The sequence below is a fragment of the Oncorhynchus kisutch genome, linkage group LG27 (assembly GCF_002021735.2).
Source record: "Oncorhynchus kisutch isolate 150728-3 linkage group LG27, Okis_V2, whole genome shotgun sequence".
Taxonomy (NCBI): domain Eukaryota; kingdom Metazoa; phylum Chordata; class Actinopteri; order Salmoniformes; family Salmonidae; genus Oncorhynchus; species Oncorhynchus kisutch.
The window spans coordinates 27506527-27526620 of record NC_034200.2 but is presented as its reverse complement, the minus strand read 5'-3'; the positions used below and the strand labels follow the sequence as shown (position 1 = coordinate 27526620).

The 20094-nt window shown below is 45.5% G+C and overlaps 1 protein-coding gene across 1 annotated transcript in view; it reads left to right on the top strand.

The window, feature by feature from the left end:
• Positions 1-20094, top strand: part of LOC109871562 (glypican-1-like) — a 146241-nt gene that overhangs the window by 82035 nt on the left and 44112 nt on the right. Inside the window, exons 4-5 of the mRNA XM_031806690.1 lie at positions 19123-19350; positions 19623-19786. Coding sequence (XP_031662550.1) covers positions 19123-19350; positions 19623-19786 — 392 coding nt within the window. The remainder of the gene's footprint in view (positions 1-19122; positions 19351-19622; positions 19787-20094) is intronic.

Genomic DNA, 20094 nt, shown 5'->3' with positions numbered 1-20094 from the left:
TCTAACTTTCAACATTCTACTAGAGTTGCTATTTCCAATTATGATGTCATCATATTCAATTGTAAGTGTATTAATATGAATTTATTTGAAAAATAATGGATTTTAATTCAATGTTGTTGTCTTATCAACCCAAAAATTAGAAATTCAAACATCCTACCAACTTTTGCTTTGGTTGATTTTGTATTTGTGTGATTCAGAATTACCATGACAACGAAAAAGAGTGAAATGAATCAGTGTGATGTGCATCATCATGTAAAATCACTTTTACATTGAATCCACCATATAAATATTTATATATTTACACACACACACACACACACACACACACACACACACACACACACACACACACACACACACACACACACACACACACACACACACACACACACACACCACACACACACACACACACACACACACACACACACACACACACACACACACACACACACACACACACACACACACACACACACACACACACACACACACACACACACACACACACACACACACACACTAAATCTGAGCTCTATTTAAAGTCCACTCAAGCGATCAGTACATCAAAGCAGCAGCATTAAGTCCGTGTTAGTTGAGGTTGATTTCATATGGGGATTGCAGTCTATACACCAGATGAATGATGGATGTCAGAATTTGGTTTGTTGTGTTTTGTGGAGTTTGTTGTGGTCTGCATGTCAAATGAACGTTGTTTTCTTTGAATTGATTGTTTTTGTGTTGTGTTCTTTCAAAGTTCATGTTTGTTAGCATGCCTGGAACCCCCCTGTGTACAGCCCTGTGTACAGCCCTGTGTACAGCCCTGTGTACAGCCCTGTGTACAGCCCTGTCCACTAACTCTTGTGACCTCCAGTCAGGCCTTCTCTCACTATCTGTGTCCTCTCCTTTTCTCTGCCAAAGTGCTTTTTGCATCCGTGGATTGTGTGTGCGTGTCACTATTTTCAACATTCCAAAGCATCATTCCTAGATATCCTCAACCTCCCCCACCTCACCGTTCTCCTCTCTCCTTCCTTCATTCCATCCCCTTCTGTAAAAACAAGTGTTTAACCCCACCTGAACATTGATCAGTCACCCCTATCTCCTCCCTCCCTTCCTTCACCTCACATCACTGAGCATCAGATGGAGACAGCAGGATAAGAGTCAGAGGGATGAGAGAGAGGGGGAGGGAGAAGTGTGAGACGGTCAGATGTAAACCATCTGTTAATGAGCATCTGTTCTTAAGACGGGAGAAGTGGAGCGATGGAGGGCTGTTAATGGAAGGATGATACGCCACGTTAAACACAGTATCCCAGCTCACCATAGTTACCACTGTGGACATATTCGACCGTGTGGATGGACATGTCCCTACTTGTCCAGCTGTACCCTCCCATTATTGGACTGTCTATTGGAATGGACAGAGTGGTAGCTGTACCCTCCCATTATTGGACTGTCTATTGGAATGGACAGAGTGGTAGCTGTACCCTCCCATTATTGGACTGTCTATTGGAATGGACAGAGTGGTAGCTGTACCCTCCCATTATTGGACTGTCTATTGGAATGGACAGAGTGGTAGCTGTACCCTCCCATTATTGGACTGTCTATTGGAATGGACAGAGTGGTAGCTGTACCCTACCATTATTGGACTGTCTATTGGAATGGACAGAGTGGTAGCTGTACCCTACCATTATTGGACTGTCTATTGGAATGGACAGAGTGGTAGCTGTACCCTACCATTATTGGACTGTCTATTGGAATGGACAGAGTGGTAGCTGTACCCTCCCATTATTGGACTGTCTATTGGAATGGACAGAGTGGTAGCTGTACCCTACCATTATTGGACTGTCTATTGGAATGGACAGAGTGGTAGCTGTACCCTCCCATTATTGGACTGTCTATTGGAATGGACAGAGTGGTAGCTGTACCCTCCCATTATTGGAGTGTCTATTGTAATGGACAGAGTGGTAGCTGTACCCTACCATTATTGGACTGTCTATTGGAATGGACAGAGTGGTAGCTGTACCCTCCCATTATTGGACTGTCTATTGGAATGGACAGAGTGGTAGCTGTACCCTACCATTATTGGACTGTCTATTGGAATGGACAGAGTGGTAGCTGTACCCTCCCATTATTGGACTGTCTATTGGAATGGACAGAGTGGTAGCTGTGCCTTCCAATTACAACTAAAGACGTATTTGGATGTGCAAAGGGTATGAATTATCCTGTTCCCAGAACTCCTATGGCCATAGTCATTTTGTGGGTTTCAGGGATTTTCACTTGTGGGCGTTTTGTATAGCTTGTAGTAGAGTTTATCACTTGCTTGTTGTGGTGATGGTTATGTGGTTAAAGGGATACTGCGATATTCTGCAGTTGTGCCGTTGTTCTACTTACCCATGAGTCAGTGGAAGTTGTGGACATACAAATGGTCTCCGCGAGTTCCACTGACTCTGGGTGATCTTGCAGTATCCTTTTAAGTTGCAGGAGTGTTGATGGAGAAGTGTACAAGTGCGTAAATGTACTAGTCAGTGTCTATGTGACTTCTACCCTACTAGTCCCCTTAGCTGGAGTCTCTCCCATCTACATCTGGGTGTGTTTAGCTGGGTGTGGGCCTGCACCATGTGGCTAAGTGTAGGGTGTTACTGTGTGTGTCTCTGTGTGTTTAACAACCAATAAGCACCTGACCAAGGACAACATTGTAAAATAAACATGTTAAGAACATACGTGTGTTTACAGCACACATCCATCCCTGTTTTGAAAAATCTCTATAAACACAAATCGAGAGACATAGGATTTGTCAGGCCAGGACATAGATATCTGTTGAATAGATGTGCACTGAAGCCTGAGCTTAGCCAAACCTCTAAATCTTCATAAATGAGGGGTTTATCATATTTTCCCTTTACAACCCTGGATAAAGCATATTTTCTGCCTGGTCTGATGGGGGAAAAAAGATTGTGGCGACGTGGAGACAAAGGAGTGTGTGTGTGTGTGTGTGTGTGTGTGTGTGTGTGTGTGTGTGTGTGTGTGTGTGTGTGTGTGTGTGTGTGTGTGTGTGTGTGTGTGTGTGTGTGTGTGTGTGTGTGTGGACTGAGGAGCAGCTAACAGTGGGAAGGAAAGGACAGGGGTCAGCTTCCACTGCCCACTGAAAGGTGGAGCTATGGGAGGAAAGATAGGAAAGATAGGAAGACAAGGAGAGAGAAAGAAAGAGAGAAGTAGATTATGAAAGAGTGCGTGTGAGAAAATGAGACTGAGTCGGAGTGACAGTGAAGGCTATATGACAAACACCGGAAGAATAGATAAGAGTTTGAGAGGAGAGAGAGACAGGGATAAAAGAGAACGAGGGAGAGAGAGAGAAAGAGAGCGCGAGGGAAAGAGAAAGGGGGGGAAAAAGAATGAGAAAGAGAAAGGGAGAGAGAGCGCGAGAGAGAGAGAGGTGGAAGGGTAGAGGTCAAAGAGAATGTTAAGTAATGACACCTGAGGTAGAAGTGTTGGATGGCTGGCAGGTGTGCCAGACAGAAGGTGCCATTATCCTGGCAGGTGGTGGAAGGGCTAATGATGTCATGCCTGCCCACTGGGCACAGACGTCAATTCAACATTTGTTCCACATTGGCTTAACTTCAAAATTACGTGGAAACAACGTTGATTCAACCACACGGCACCGTGTGTGTGTGACAGAGAGAAAGTGTGCATGCATGTGAACCTGGCACTCTAAACAGAAGCACACACACACACACACACACACACACACACACACTCCCCAGCATCACTAGCCGGTGGGTTATTGCCTTGTGTATGTCAGCCTAATTTTGTCTGTGAGGCAAATATTCCTCATAGACTTGAATTAGATTTAAACACAGAGCTCTGGCTGACGGGCACACTCAGTTCTAGATGACCAAGCAACACAGTCTTATTTATTCATTGAATTAGACTTTTAATTTTTTTAAAGTCCCAGCTGGTCTGTTAAAGGGATAATGAGAGATTCTGTCATTTGTGTGTTTACAGCACATCTCCCTATTTATCTCTATGAACACAAATCAAGAGACCAATGATTTGTCAGGCCAGGGTACAGATACAGGTAACTGCCAAAATAAAGGAAACACTTAAGTAAATGAGAGATACAAAGTATATTGAAAGAAGGTGCTTCCACACAGATGTGGTTCCTGAGTTAATTAAGCAATTAGCATCCCATCAGGCTTAGGGTCATGTATAAAAAGGCCCATTATTTTGGCTACCATGGCTAGAAGAGAGGGAAAAACAGAAGAGAGGGAAAAACAGAAGAGAGAGAAAAAACAGAAGAGAGGGAAAAACAGAAGAGAGGGAAAAACAGAAGAGAGGAGAAAAACAGAAGAGAGGGAAAACAGAAGAGAGGGAAAAACAGAAGAGAGGGAAAAACAGAAGAGAGGGAAAACAGAAGAGAGGGAAAACAGAAGAGAGGGAAAAACAGAAGAGAGGAAAAACAGAAGAGAGGGAAAAACAGAAGAGAGGGAAAAACAGAAGAGAGGGAAAAACAGAAGAGAGAGAAAAACAGAAGAGAGGGAAAAACAGAAGAGAGGGAAAAACAGAAGAGAGAGGAAAAACAGAAGAGAGGGAAAAACAGAAGAGAGGGAAAACAGAAGAGAGGGAAAAACAGAAGAGAGGGAAAAACAGAAGAGAGGGAAAACAGAAGAGAGGGAAAACAGAAGAGAGAGAAAAACAGAAGAGAGGGAAAAACAGAAGAGAGGGAAAAACAGAAGAGAGAGAAAACAGAAGAGAGAGAAAAACAGAAGAGAGGGAAAAACAGAAGAGAGGGAAAAACAGAAGAGAGAGAAAAACAGAAGAGAGAGAAAAACAGATTATAAAAGAGTGTGTGTGAGAGAATGAGTGAGTCAGAGCGTGACAGTATGACAAACACTAGAAGAGTAGATAATAGTTTGAGAGAAAGAGAGGGAGAGATTATGTCATTCTACTTACCCAGAGTCAGATGAACATGTGGATAACATTTTGATGTTTGTGCGTGCAGTATGAAGGAAGTTTTGCGAGCCAATGCTACCAGCGTTAGCTCAATGACTGAAAGTCTACAGGTAAGTTAGCATTATGCTAACACCAGTTATTATTGGCTTGCGAAACTATTGCTAACTTCCACTAACTTCATTCAGAATCTCACAGTATTCCTTTAATAAGTAACGCCATTTCAAACTGAGTTGGCCGGGATTGAATGTCCTTAAGAAGAAGTTATTTTCAAAGTTGTCTGAATAAAGCATTTGTCTAATAACATATATATTATACAGCGTTAGGTGTATACTACCTGAAACCAGAAAGTATCATATCACATACTGTATCTTAATCTGTTATGATGTACACTCTTAGAGAAAACATTTCCAAAAGGGTTCTTCCATTGTTGCCAAAGGAGAACCCTTTTTGGTTCCAAGTAGAAACCTTTTGGGTTCCATGCAAAACCCTCTGTAGAAAGGATTCTACATGTAACCCAAAAGGGTTCTTTAAAGGTTTCTTCTATGGGGACAGCTGAAGAACACTTTTAGGTTCTAGATAGCACCTTTTTTTCTAAGAAAGTATAAGCAGTTGCATTAAACCTCATTGAAGTATCTTGGGACCATCAGTAAACATTAGGATTTTCCACATAACATTAAAGCGTTTTCCAATTAGACCCAACATACACCCAGCATGGCATTAATTTTGTCGCGAACTCTTCCCAATTATACACCACATACTTGATTCATTCTGAGACTAATTTCCTGTTTTCAGGGTCACCTCTGTTGATGTCAGAAATGCCAAGGACATCTGCTCCATTGTGCCGCCTGATTGGCTCGTGGTCTTGGCATGCAAATCATGTTGGGCGGGAGCCAGAGTTACAGCGTCCTAAACGCCAAACACATTACTCACTATGAAGAGAGGGTGGAGGGAGAGAGAGAAGGAGGGATGTTGGGAGGAGACAGAGGGAACGATGGAGAGAGATGGAGGAAGAGTAGAGAGAGGGAAGGGAAGGGAGCGGGGTGGAAGGAGAAGAGGGAACGATGGAGGAAGAGTAGAGAGAGGGAAGGGAGGAAGAGTAGAGAGAGGGAAGGGGAAGGGAGGAAGAGTAGAGAGAGGGAAGGGAAGGGAGCGGGGTGGAAGGAGAAGAGGGAACGATGGAGAGAGATGGAGGAAGAGTAGAGAGAGGGAAGGGAGCGGGGTGGAAGGAGAAGAGGGAAGGATGGAGAGAAGGAGAGTGAGCAATGAGGGGTGCGAGAGATGGAGAAATGTTCCATTTGGGAGAGGAACAGTAAGAGAAAGAGGGAGAGGAGGGGGACCTACAAGCAATAGGGAGAGGAGGGGGACCTACAAGCAATAGGGAGAGGAGGGGGACCTACAAGCAATAGGAAGAGGAGGGGGACCTACAAGCAATAGGGAGAGGAGGGGGACCTACAAGCAATAGGGAGAGGAGGGGGACCTACAAGCAATAGGGAGAGGAGGGGGACCTACAAGCAATAGGGAGAGGAGGGGACCTATAAGCAATAGGAGGAGGAGGGGGACCTACAAGCAATAGGGAGAGGAGGGGGACCTACAAGCAATAGGGAGAGGGGGGGGACCTACAAGCAATAGGGAGAGGAGGGGGACCTACAAGCAATAGGGAGAGGAGGGGGACCTACAAGCAATAGGGAGAGGAGGGGGACCTACAAGCAATAGGGAGAGGAGGGGGACCCACAAGCAATAGGGAGAGGAGGGGGACCTACAAGCAATAGGGAGAGGAGGGGGACCTACAAGCAATAGGGAGAGGAGGGGGACCTACAAGCAATAGGGAGAGGAGGGGGACCTACAAGCAATAGGGAGAGGAGGGGGACCTACAAGCAATAGGGAGAGGAGGGGGACCTACAAGCAATAGGAAGAGGAGGGGGACCTACAAGCAATAGGGAGAGGAGGGGGACCTACAAGCAATAGGGAGAGGGGGGGGGACCTACAAGCAATAGGGAGAGGGGGGGGGACCTACAAGCAATAGGGAGAGGAGGGGGACCTACAAGCAATAGGGAGAGGAAGGGGACCTACAAGCAATAGGGAGAGGAGGGGGACCTACAAGCAATAGGGAGAGGAGGGGGACCTACAAGCAATAGGGAGAGGAGGGGGACCTACAAGCAATAGGGAGAGGGGGGGGACCTACAAGCAATAGGAAGAGGGGGGGGACCTACAAGCAATAGGGAGAGGAAGGGGACCTACAAGCAATAGGGAGAGGGGGGGGACCTACAAGCAATAGGGAGAGGGGGGGGGGGGGACCTACAAGCAATAGGGAGAGGGGGGGGGGACCTACAAGCAATAGGGAGAGGAGGGGGACCTACAAGCAATAGGGAGAGGGGGGGGACCTACAAGCAATAGGAAGAGGAGGGGGACCTACAAGCAATAGGGAGAGGAGGGGGACCTACAAGCAATAGGGAGAGGAGGGGGACCTACAAGCAATAGGGAGAGGAGGGGGACCTACAAGCAATAGGGAGAGGGGGGGGGACCTACAAGCAATAGGGAGAGGGGGGGGACCTACAAGCTATAGGGAGAGGGGGGGACCTACAAGCAATAGGGAGAGGGGGGGGGCCTACAAGCAATAGGGAGAGGGGGGGGACCTACAAGCAATAGGGAGAGGAGGGGGACCTACAAGCAATAGGGAGAGGAGGGGGACCTACAAGCAATAGGGAGAGGAGGGGGACCTACAAGCAATAGGGAGAGGGGGGGGACCTACAAGCAATAGGGAGAGGAGGGGGACCTACAAGCAATAGGGAGAGGAGGGGGACCTACAAGCAATAGGGAGAGGGGGGGGGGACCTACAAGCAATAGGGAGAGGAGGGGGACCTACAAGCAATAGGGAGAGGAGGGGGACCTACAAGCAATAGGGAGAGGGGGGGGGGACCTACAAGCAATAGGGAGAGGAGGGGGACCTACAAGCAATAGGGAGAGGAGGGGGACCTACAAGCAATAGGGAGAGGAGGGGGACCTACAAGCAATAGGGAGAGGAGGGGGACCTACAAGCAATAGGGAGAGGAGGGGGACCTACAAGCAATAGGGAGAGGAGGGGGACCTACAAGCAATAGGGAGAGGAGGGGGACCAACATGCAATAGGGAGAGGAGGGGGACCTACAAGCAATAGGGAGAGGAGGGGGACCTACAAGCAATAGGGAGAGGAGGGGGACCTACAAGCAATAGGGAGAGGAGGGGGACCTACAAGCAATAGGGAGAGGAGGGGGACCAACATGCAATAGGGAGAGGAGGGGGACCTACAAGCAATAGGGAGAGGAGGGGGACCTACAAGCAATAGGGAGAGGAGGGGGACCTACAAGCAATAGGGAGAGGAGGGGGACCTACAAGCAATAGGGAGAGGGGAAGAAAAAACAGATGGAAACTGATGGAGAGAAAGAGGAGAGAATAAATAGTGCATGAAAAACAGAAAATAGATAAAGAGAGAGAGAAACACAGAGCGAGAGAGAGAGAGACAGAGAGAGAAACACAGAGCAAGAGAGAGAGAGAAACACAGAGCGAGAGAGAGAGAGCGAGAGAAACACAGAGCGAGAGAGAGAGAGAGAGAGAGAGAAACACAGAGCGAGATAGAGAGAGAGAAACACAGAGCGAGAGAGAGAGAGAGAAACACAGAGCGAGAGGGAGAGAGAGAAACACAGAGTGAGAGAGGGAGAGAAACAGATAGAGAAAGAGAGAGAGAGAGGTATCGTAGTGCTGGTGTGTCAGAACACAAACACTCTCCATCCATCACAACACTTATCAGCTGTGTGGTTAGTGCAGTTAGCCCGCGGATCACCACGGTCCCTTAGGAAGCATTTAGACGCCATTAAAAGACCACTATATTAAACAGACACGCACACACACACGCTGAAAGACACCATTCATCAACTGATGTATGTAGGCTCTCTCTCTCTCTCTCTCTCTCTCTCTCTGACCACGACATCCTCTCCCAATGTCTGACTATGGCCTTGGAAATGTGGTCCATTGTTTGGGAATATACAGCTGGAGGTAGTTGAGACTCATTGAGATGTATGATTTGTCAGAATTTGTTAAGCATTGAAGTATCAATTGTCATTATGGTTTAAATCAAATCTAAATTGTATTCGTCATGTACGTAGTTTACAGCAGGTAAACGTGCGGAGAAAGGTGACGGAGTTGTATGTAACAGAATAGGTTACGGTTGGACTCTTTTTGGCCCTCATCAAAGCCCAGAGTAGATTTGTTGGTTGTTTGTTTGTGTATTCTGCATGTGACAGGGAGTGCCAGGAGTGAAGATGGAGAGGCAAGGAGAGAAAGAGAAAAAGAGAGAGGAAAGAGAGGGACAGCCATAGAGGAAAGAGAGGGACAGCCATAGAGGAAAGAGAGGGACAGCCATAGAGGAAAGAGAGGGACAGCCATAGAGGAAAGAGAGGGACAGCCATAGAGGAAAGAGAGGGACAGCCATAGAGGAAAGAGAGGGACAGCCATAGAGGAAAGAGAGGGACAGCCATAGAGGAAAGAGAGGGACAGCCATAGAGGAAAGAGAGGGACAGCCATAGAGGAAGGAGAGGGACAGCCATAGAGGAAAGGCAGAGAACTGCTGTTGAGTGGACTGGGGTTGGTTCACCATGAATGGCCAAGATAGCCAGGTCTAAAACAACCACATCAGCACAATGCATCCCTTCCAACTCTTCCTCCTTCTCTTCCTCTCCCCTCTCTCTCCTCTCTGACTCACTCACTCCGTCTCCCTCTCTTTCCTCTGCACTCTCCCTCACTCCCTCAGCCAAGGAGCGTTCTGTTAACCAAATCATTCACCACTTGTCAAACTGGACAAATACAATTAGGAGGATCGGATACATTGGCGCCGAAGCAACCACGGTTCACCCCTCCATCTCTCTCTCTGTGTCTCTCCATCTCCCACCTCACCACAAATTAATACACAGGCTATTTGTGAGCTATTACAGTGTGTGTGTGTTACTGTGTGTGTGTGTGTGTGTGTGGGTGTGTGTGTGTGGTGTTTGAGGAAGAACAGAAAGTGAAGTGGTGTCAGATTACCAAGGTGTCAGGCCGTGCCTTCATTAGTGGTGTTCTGTATAGAACACAGTGAGGGAGGGCCTAACAACAGATACAACTAGTCTGTCTTTTATTCTGCTCTGACCTGGAAAGGACCCAAGAGGATAGCATCCTGTCCTCCTTTGACTCGAGATGACTCACACGCATGCATGTATACAGGCACAAAAACACACACACCTCTCTGGATTCAGCTCAGTGGTAACAATGTCCATAATGTGTATTCTATACAAATGTTCGAGTAATCAGATCTGGCTGATTTGGGATCAGCCATTAATAAGCTGGTCCAGACAGGCCACACCAAGCTCTGTTCCTAATATTTTGTTCACTCAGTGTTTATGGGGCACTCTGAGCCCTCTGTGTCATAAACTGATTCAAGATCAGTTGTTTATAGCCAGAACCACAGTAAGCCCTCTGAGGGAGAAACTGATTCAGGATCAGCATGTAATGAGTATCAGTGGTACATCCCCCACTGAGCTCTCTGTTAGAGACTGGTTCAGGATCAGGGAATAATGAACAGAGGTGGTACAGGGTAGACCCAGTAAGCCTCCAGTTGGAGTTATTGGCAGTGGGAGGAGGATCAACGTTAACTCCGAAACACAGAGGCACAGAATCCCACAACAATGCCAGGGTTTATCAGAGATAGAGGAGGGAGAGAGAGAGGGGGGGGGGGGGGGGGGCAGAGGTAGGGAGAGAGAGAGAGAGAGGGGTGAGCGGAGGTAGGGAGAGAGAGAGAGGGGTGAGCGGAGGTAGGGAGAGAGAGAGAGAGGGGTGAGCGGAGGTAGGGAGAGAGGGAGAGAGGGGTGAGCGGAGGTAGGGAGAGAGAGAGAGAGGGGTGAGCGGAGGTAGGGAGAGAGAGAGAGAGAGAGGGGTGAGCGGAGGTAGGGAGAGAGAGAGAGAGGGGTGAGCGGAGGTAGGGAGAGAGGGAGAGAGGGGTGAGCGGAGGTAGGGAGAGAGAGAGGGGTGAGCGGAGGTAGGGAGAGAGAGAGATAGGTATGGAGGAGTGAAAAATAGAACCAACAGCATTATTGAGAAATACTGAGCACACCATGTGTGTGTGTGTGTGTGTACTTGCACGTTTTTGTGGATTGAGCAAAGTGGCTGGTATTGAGACATGGGTGGGAGTGTATGGATTTCAGCAGGCATGTATGAAGGGTGAATATTAGAAACACAGAAAGGAAATGAGAGAGAGAACAAGCCAGAGACATGTCAAGCTGTTCCACTAGTTCAACTTCATATCATTACAAACAGAACCATTAATTATTCTCTTCTCGCTGCTGGAGAAAGTCATCAGAACACAGACACCAGGCTTATCACAGGTGTCAGAAAGAGAGAGAGATGGTATTTTATTTAACCTTCATTTTGACAGGAATTCATGTTGAGACCAATGTCTCTTTCACAAATGAGCCCTGTAATTCAAATCAAATAAAAATCAAGGTTTATTTGTCACTTGCGCCGAATACAAGCCCTAACCATCAGTGCAATTTTTAAGTAAAAAATAGGTAAACAATAGATAAGTAAAGAAATACAAAATAAAAACAAAACTGTAAAATGACAATAACATACGTGAGGATATATACAGGAGATACCGGTACAGAGTCTATCTGCGGGGACACCGGTTAGTCGGGCTAATTGAGGTAATATGTACATGTAGGTATAGTTAAAGTGACTATGCATTGATGATAAACAGAGAGTAGCAGCAGCGTAAAAGAGGGTGTTGGGGGAGTGGCGAGACATAATGTAAGTAGTCTGGTGGCCATTTGATTAATTGTTCAGCAGTCTTACGGCTTGGGGGTAGAAGCTGTTAAGAAGCCTTTTGGACCTAGACTTGGCGCTCCGGTACTGCTTGCCGTGTGGTAGCAGAGAGAACCGTGTATGACTGGGGTTACAAAGATACACATCAAATACGAAATGAAAAACAGGATCATTGAAAACAAACAGATTTTTCATGAAAAAGGTCCTCAAATCTGAATTGGTCTAGAGGTACCAAAACAGATTACGTACAAGTCTGTGTTATTAATGTAATGTGAAAGATTATTACTAATTTAACATTATGTCTGGGCTATCATATGTTCAGTATAGAGTAGTCTATAGCCCTAGTGTGCATATCCCCCAGGTCACCCCAACTTGAAGCTCTGTCAATGGGGATGCTCATCCCTCAACCCCTGCTTTAACCTGGAAGTCATGGTTGAGGGGGGAGAGGGGATGAGGGGAGGATGGAGGGTTAGATTGCGGTTCCTCTGGGGCCCCTGAGAGAGAAAATGGAAGAGCAAGGACATACACACACGTACACACATTTGCACGCACGCACGCTCACACACACACACACACACACACACACACACACACACACACACACACACACACACACACACACACACACACACACACACACACACACACACACACATACATACACATGTCATGTTAATGATCATCATTAGTCACCACAGCAGAGAAGGGACTGTCTGCCCTATGGCACAGTAAGATTACTAAACACTCACCCACTCACCCTGTTCTAAATCTCTAGGATTTTCAACATACCCATGTACGAATCTTATCTAAAGGATAACAAGCATTATCTAACTGCGATTCACACTGTTGTACTGTATGTTTAAAACTATGCATGACTATTAACCAAAGCATGAATTTTCCAACTCTTTCCAACTCTATTTTAGACTATTTTAGGCTGTGATTCAATTCAATGCACCATTAAAATGCACCATTAAAAGACAGTGTTACCGGAGATCGCAAGTCAATAATGCTGATGTCGACTCAATGGTTAAATTACCTTTAAATGTCAACTGCGCTACATTGTTTCCTGACCTGTCTTGCAACCCAGCTAAGACAACAGTACAGCCACAGCAACAGTCTGCTCCTGTCATACGCTGTCAACCCAGCTAAGACAACAGTACAGCCACAGCAACAGTCTGCTCCTGTCATACGCTGTCAACCCAGCTAAGACAACAGTACAGCCACAGCAACAGTCTGCTCCTGTCATATGCTGTCAACCCAGCTAAGACAACAGTACAGCCACAGCAACAGTCTGCTCCTGTCATACGCTGTCAACCCAGCTCTTAGTCTATTAGTGAAATTAGTATAAATGGGATTTATACTTTTACAATTACATTTCATTTTGATACTTAAGAATATTTATACTTTTACTCAAGTAGTATTTTCTGGGATGACTTTTACTTTCATTTTAGTCATTTTCTGTTAGGGTGTCTTTACTTTTACTCAAGTATAACAATTAGGTACTTTTTCCACCACAGCTCACAGAACTGGACCGCCGAGTGCTGAAGCGTGTAGTGAGTAAAAATCACCTGTCCTTAGTTGCAACACTCACTCCCGAGTTCCAAACTGCCTCTAGAAGAAACGTTCCACAAGAACTGTTTGTTGGGAGCTTCATGAATGCCAAGTGTCAGCTGGAGTGGTGTAAAGCTTGTCTCCATTGGACTCTGGAGCAGTGGAAACACGTTCTCTGGAAGGATGAATCATGCTTCACCATCTGGCAGTCTGACGAATTAATCTGGGGTTGGATGATGCCAGGAACACGCTACCTGCCTCAATGCATAGTGCCAACCGTAAAGTTTGGTGGAGGAGGAATAATGGTCTGGGGCTGTTTTTCATGGTATGGGCTAGGCCTGTTAAGTCCAGTGAAGGGAAATCTTAACGCTACAGCATACAATGACATTCTAGATGATTCTGTGCTTCCAACTTTGTGGCAACAGTTTGGGGAAGGACCCTTTCCTGTTTCAGTATGACAATGCTCCCGTGTACAATTTGAGGTCCATACAGAAATGGTTCGTCGAGATCGTTGTGGAAGAAATTGACTGGCCTGCACAGAGCCCCGACCTCGAGCCCTGACCTCAACCCCTTCAAACTCCAGAGTGGCACAGGGGTCTAAGGCACTGCAGCTCAGTACTAGAGGCATCATTACCAACCCTGGTTCGATTCCAGGCTGTATCACAACTGGTCTTGATTGGGATTACCATAGGGAGGCGCACAATTGGCCCAGCATCGTTAGCGTTTGGCCGGGGTAGGACTTGCCTAGTTAACTTTTAAAAAACACCTTTGGGATAAATTGGAATGCTGATTGTGAGGCAAGCCTTATCGCCCAACATTGGTGCCTGACCTCACTAATGCTCATGGCTGAATGGAAGCAAGTCCCTGTAGCAATGTTCCAACATCTAGTGGAAAACCTTCCCAGAAGACTGGAGGATTTTATAGAAGCAAAGGGAGGACCAACTTCATATTAATACCCATTATTTTGGAATGAGATGTTTGACTAGCAGGTGTCCACATACTTTTGTCCATGTAGTGTATGAGTGTGTCTGCCTGCGTCCCTGCCTACGTGCGCTTGCGTGTGTGCACGTAGGCAGTGCATGCGTGTGTGTGTGTGACAGCAGAACGTCACTCCGGGCTAATCCTAACAGGCACAGAGGTCTGGATTCGTCTGTCTGACTGGCATCTGGTCAGGTGGCAGGGGAATGATCTGTCATCCAGTCAGAACCACACCGACCAAGCACTTTGCTCTGCACGGAAAGACCTGGAATATAACTGGATGGTTCTGTGTTTGTTTGGCCCTGAGCTTTCAGGTAGTTGCCAGGGATGAAGGTGTTGTTGGCCCTAGGGCTTCTCACTGTGTCCGTGTCTCTGGTTCTGGCTTGCCCTCGGCCACCCAGCTGTCCACTGCGTAGGCCTTTGGTTGAATACGAAACCATTTTTTTTGTGCAATGCTAATTGCTAACTTAGCCATAAGATACACATTAGTTGCTTATACATAATCTCTTGTGGACAGACTACGTAAACATAAATGGTAGATCTGTCATGATACAATGCGATAAGTGAAATAGTGAGCAGCATTAGTTCCGGTGCTTGGGTTTTTCACCACTGGTTATTTGGACAAATCACAATTTCACAGGTGTTAGCATCTTTCGTATTTCCTGTTCCGATCCTCCTTCTTTCTTTTTTCTCTAACTTCATATGGCTGCAGGGGCAGTATTGAGTAGCTTGGATGAAAAGGTGCCCATTGTAAATGGCCAGCTCCTCAGTCTCATTTGCTAATATATGCATATTATTATTAGTATTGGATAGAAAACCATCTAAAGTTTCCAAAACTGTCAAAATATTGTCTGTGAGTATAACAGAACTGATATTGCAGGCGAAACCCTGAGGAAAATCAAAACAGGAAGTGGCTTCTATTTTGAAAACTCCATGTTCCATAGCCTCCCTTAGCTGGATTTAAAGGGATATGAGCCAGATTCCTTTCCTAACCCTTCCTCAAGGTGTCAACAGTCTTCAGACATAGTTTCAGGCTTTTATTTTGAAAAATTAGCCAGAACGATAACATTGCATCAAGTGGTCACATGAGTTTTGCTCGCGCAACAGAGTTTGGATAGGTATTTTTTTTCCCTCTCCTACTGTGAAAGACATTTGCGGTTGATATATTATCGATTATATATTGTAAAAACAACCTGAGGATTGATTATAAAAACGTTTGACATTTTTCTGTGGACATTATGGAAACTATTTGGAATTTTTGTCTGCGTTGTCGTGACCGCTGTTTCCTGTGGATTTCTGAACATAACGCGACAAACAAATGGAGGTATTTTGGATATAAAAATAATCTTTATGGAACAAAAGGAACATTTGTTGTGTAACTGGGAGTCTCGTGAGTGAAAACATCCGAAGATCATCAAAGGTAAACGATTAATTTGATTGCATTTCAAAGATGATTTTGTTTGTATTTTTGTTTGTATTTTCTTTTAGCAGATCATGCGTAATGTGTTATATTCTCCTATATTCTCCTACATTCATTTCACATTTCCACAAACTTCAAAGTGTTTCCTTTCAAATGGTATCAAGCATATGCACATTCTTGCTTCAGGTCCTGAACTACAGGCAGTCAGATTTGGGACTGTTATTTTAGGCAAAAATTGAAAGAAAGGGTCAGATCCTTATTAACATCCATGGACCCAGAACTTAAAGAGCAACTGAAGGCAATAAACAACTTCTCTCATATAAAATGGCCTATGTGGATTCGATATGAGTCAGAAACATTTATTGTAGTGTCAAAATTGAGTACAAATAATTTTGGTCATAAAGTCAGTCTTGTCCAAAACTGAGATTTGTAAGATAATTATGGAAAATGGTATGCCACGGAATGAAGGGTTCTGTAACAGTTTTAATTGGGTTGGAGTTATTTCCATCCTGCCCACAGCTGGCAGCACCAAAATAATCATAAATTCAGAGCGCAGCTGCACATGACCCGATCGTAATGCCCATGGTCAATTTGGTTTGACATTGGATATCCCTATGGAGCTAGTTAGGGACCATCAGTAAATTACACAATGTACATGGGACAATATTTTTAAATGTCAATAGCTCCAAATTGTAAAACTCTAACCAAATATTTTAAGCATTTGATGAGTAAACTAAAAGATGTGCAACATCAGAATATTGTCCCATGTAAATGTTATAATTTATTGACGGTCCCTAACGAGCCCAGAGATATACTTTCCAATATCAAACCAATTTTGTCACGGTCACACACCAGCCGGCTAAAGCTAATTGACTAAATAAGTTGGCTTGCTTGCTAGTTAGTCTAGGCTACTTCCAGACACAAATACCTGGTTAGATGGTTTCAAGTTATTTAGAAGGGTGAGTGACTGTAACTGTGTACTGTTTTGACCGAGTGAAAGTACAAGTGCTTCCCACTTTCGAACACACACACTCACACACAACAGACACCCACATAAAACACGCCTCCATGACCCAAATCTTGTTCTCATTCACATTTCCTAATGAGGAGAATTGAAACCGAGGCTAAATCAGAAAGTTCTTACCCCTTTAATCGAGCACCTGACTAATTACACCTGACTTTAGTTCTGGGTTAACTGAGCTTATTTAAACACTTAGTCACCCAGTTAGTCCTAGACTGAAACTTCAGTCCATTATCTGTACAGACTTTCTGTGATTCACTACTTTCATTAAACACTCGCTTCCTTCGCCTCTAGCCATTATTTCTGGTCGTGTTGGCTTTAACTAGGAGTCTTTCTGTAATGTTTCACAATCAGTCCCCAGCAACACAGCAGATATTACTGTCTTATTCCTCTCCTGATAAGAATTTGATGGTTCATTATTATAATGTTTAATTAATTTGTTTTAGAATAGTGACATCATCAAGGCTCTGCTTAGTGACAAGGCCCTGCTTAGTGACAAGGCCCTGCTTAGATAATGCAGTGCGGTTGGATCAGTGTGAGCTTTAACATTATATTACGTAACATATTCAAAACTGTTGGATCGTCTTCAGGCAGTGTGTCTGCGTACTGGATGTGTGTGGTGAATGTGGATAATGTTTGCTGGGTGTGTATGTGTGTGGTTGAGTGTGTTCAAATCCATTTTCAAGTCTCTGTTTGTGCTTGTGTGTGTGAGAGTGAGAGGGAGGGAGGGAGAGAGAGAGAGATATTAGTGCTGAGCTAAGGGAATTCTCATAGAGGCTCAGTGATTCCTCTCCCCATCTGGAGGGCATGGCGGGCAGGAAGTAGATAAGAACGTCCTCAAAGAAAACATTGCACACACACATTAAAGACGATGCAGTGAAAATGTATTCTTAAACAGTGCAGTCGCAGCCCAGCCTGTTATTGTGTAGTGTGTTTTTGGCCAGAGCCATGGTACTGACTGGCTGAGAGTCCCATTCCAGAAGGACTGGGTTTGTCTGCTGTTTATGTTGCTCTCTGCGTTTGTGTGTCTCTGCAGGCCTGTGTCTGTTTGTGTTAGGGTTTGTGTGTCTCTGCAAGCCTGTGTCTGTTTGTGTTAGGGTTTGTGTGTGTGTCTCTGCAGGCCTGTCTCTGTTTGTGTTAGGGTTTGAGTGTGTGTGTTTCTGCAGGCCTGTGTCTGTTTGTGTTAGGGTTTATGTGTGTGTGTGTCTCTGCAAGCCTGTGTCTGTTTGTGTTAGGGTTTGAGTGTGTGTGTTTCTGCAGGCCTGTGTCTGTTTGTGTTAGGGTTTTAGTGTGTGTGTCTCTGCAGGCCTGTGTCTGTTTGTGTTAGGGTTTGAGTGTGTGTGTCTCTGCAGGCCTGTGTCTGTTTGTGTTAGGGTTTGAGTGTGTGTCTCTGCAGGCCTGTCTCTGTTTGTGTCAGGGTTTGAGTGTGTGTGTCTCTGCAGGCCTGTGTCTGTTTGTGTTAGGGTTTGAGTGTGTGTCTCTGCAGGCCTGTGTCTGTCTGTGTTAGGGTTTGAGTGTGTGTCTCTGCAGGCCTGTGTCTGTTTGTGTTAGGGTTTGAGTGTGTGTCTCTGCAGGCCTGTGTCTGTTTGTGTTAGGGTTTGAGTGTGTGTCTCTGCAGGCCTGTCTCTGTTTGTGTTAGGGTTTGAGTGTGTGTCTCTGCAGGCCTGTGTCTGTTTGTGTTAGGGTTTGAGTGTGTATGTCTGCAGGCCTGTGTCTGTTTGTGTTAGGGTTTGAGTGTGTGTCTCTGCAGGCCTGTGTCTGTTTGTGTTAGGGTTTGAGTGTGTGTCTCTGCAGGCCTGTTTGTGTTAGGGTTTGAGTGTGTGTCTCTGCAGGCCTGTGTCTGTTTGTGTTAGGGTTTGAGTGTGTGTCTCTGCAGGCCTGTCTCTGTTTGTGTTAGGGTTTGAGTGTGTGTCTCTGCAGGCCTGTGTCTGTTTGTGTTAGGGTTTAAGTGTGTGTGTCTGTACAATGTAAGTGTATGTTAGAGAATCTCTCTATATCCCACTCAGTGCGTTTTATTTGGATGGCAACATTATCTTCCACTGCACATCCTATCCTGCCTCAGAATACATTTAAACACTTCCTCTCTGGGTTCATCTCTGTGGCATATTTCATATGCAGTACAAAGCAATGAGACAGAGCCCCAGCCCTCACAGCTAAGCTACACTAAACGGTATTATAGGAAACAGCGCTGCTGTTGTTTGTCGCCAGAAAAAAATACAAAAACATTAAAGGGAAATGATACTCTTTCATTCTTGCATTTTGTTTGCTTCCCCCTGGAAATGTATCCATTTCATAATAGGAATTACATGAAAAAAACAACATAGAATTGACCTAAATTCAACTGTTTAACATTGTTGAACATGTCCCGTTTCCTGTCTCATTCCAGGTTACCTCCTGGAGTTGCTGAACCGTTCTGAGGGTGTCCTGCAGCAGTCGTATCCTCCGGCGCTGGGTTCCCTGTACACCCAGAACACCCGCGTGTTCTCTGACCTGTACACAGAGCTGAGACGGTACTACCGTGGTTCCAACGTTAACATAGAGGAGGCGCTCAATGAGTTCTGGGCCCGCCTGCTGGAGAGGATGTTCAAGGGAGCCAATGGACGGTATCTCATAGGTACGTAAACATTACACATTGAACTTAAATAGGTTATTTTAAATGTTCAACTTTCAAAATCTCCATTGAAAATAAATGCTGCTTTTTCCAAACTCTTGCATTGAAATTGAATTCACCCCAACCTTGGTAAATATTTTCATGAAAATATTTTCATGAATTTCATCTTGTATGATTTCAACTTTTATTCTTAACTATGTGAGGCCATTATATTGCTTTAGCTATCACTTGTGTATTGTATGAAGAGCGTTTTACTAATAAAGTTATGATTGCAGGCGATGACTACCTGGAGTGTGTGTCCAAGCAGTCGGAGACGCTGCGACCCTTTGGTGACATCCCCCGAGACCTCAAGTTGAAAGTGACCCGTACATTTGTGGCGGCACGCTCCTTTGTCCAGGGACTGGTGATCAGCGGGGAGGTGGTTCGCAAGGTGTCACAGGTAAGACTGACCCATTCTTTCTCCGTCTATCTTTGTCAGTGTTGTTTATCTCCTCGCTCTACTCTCTCTCTTCCCCTCTCTCTCTCTTCCCCTCTCTCTCTCTTACCCCTCTCTCTCTCTTCCCCTCTCTCTCTCTTCCCCTCTCTCTCTCTTCCCTCCCCTCCTCTCTCTCTCTTCCCTCTCTCTCTCTTCCCCTCTCTCTCTCTTCCCCCTCCTCTCTCTCTTCCCCTCTCTCTCTCTTCCCCCTCTCTCTCTCTTCCCCCTCTCTCTCTTCCCCTCTCTCTCTCTTCCCCCCTCTCTCTCTCTTC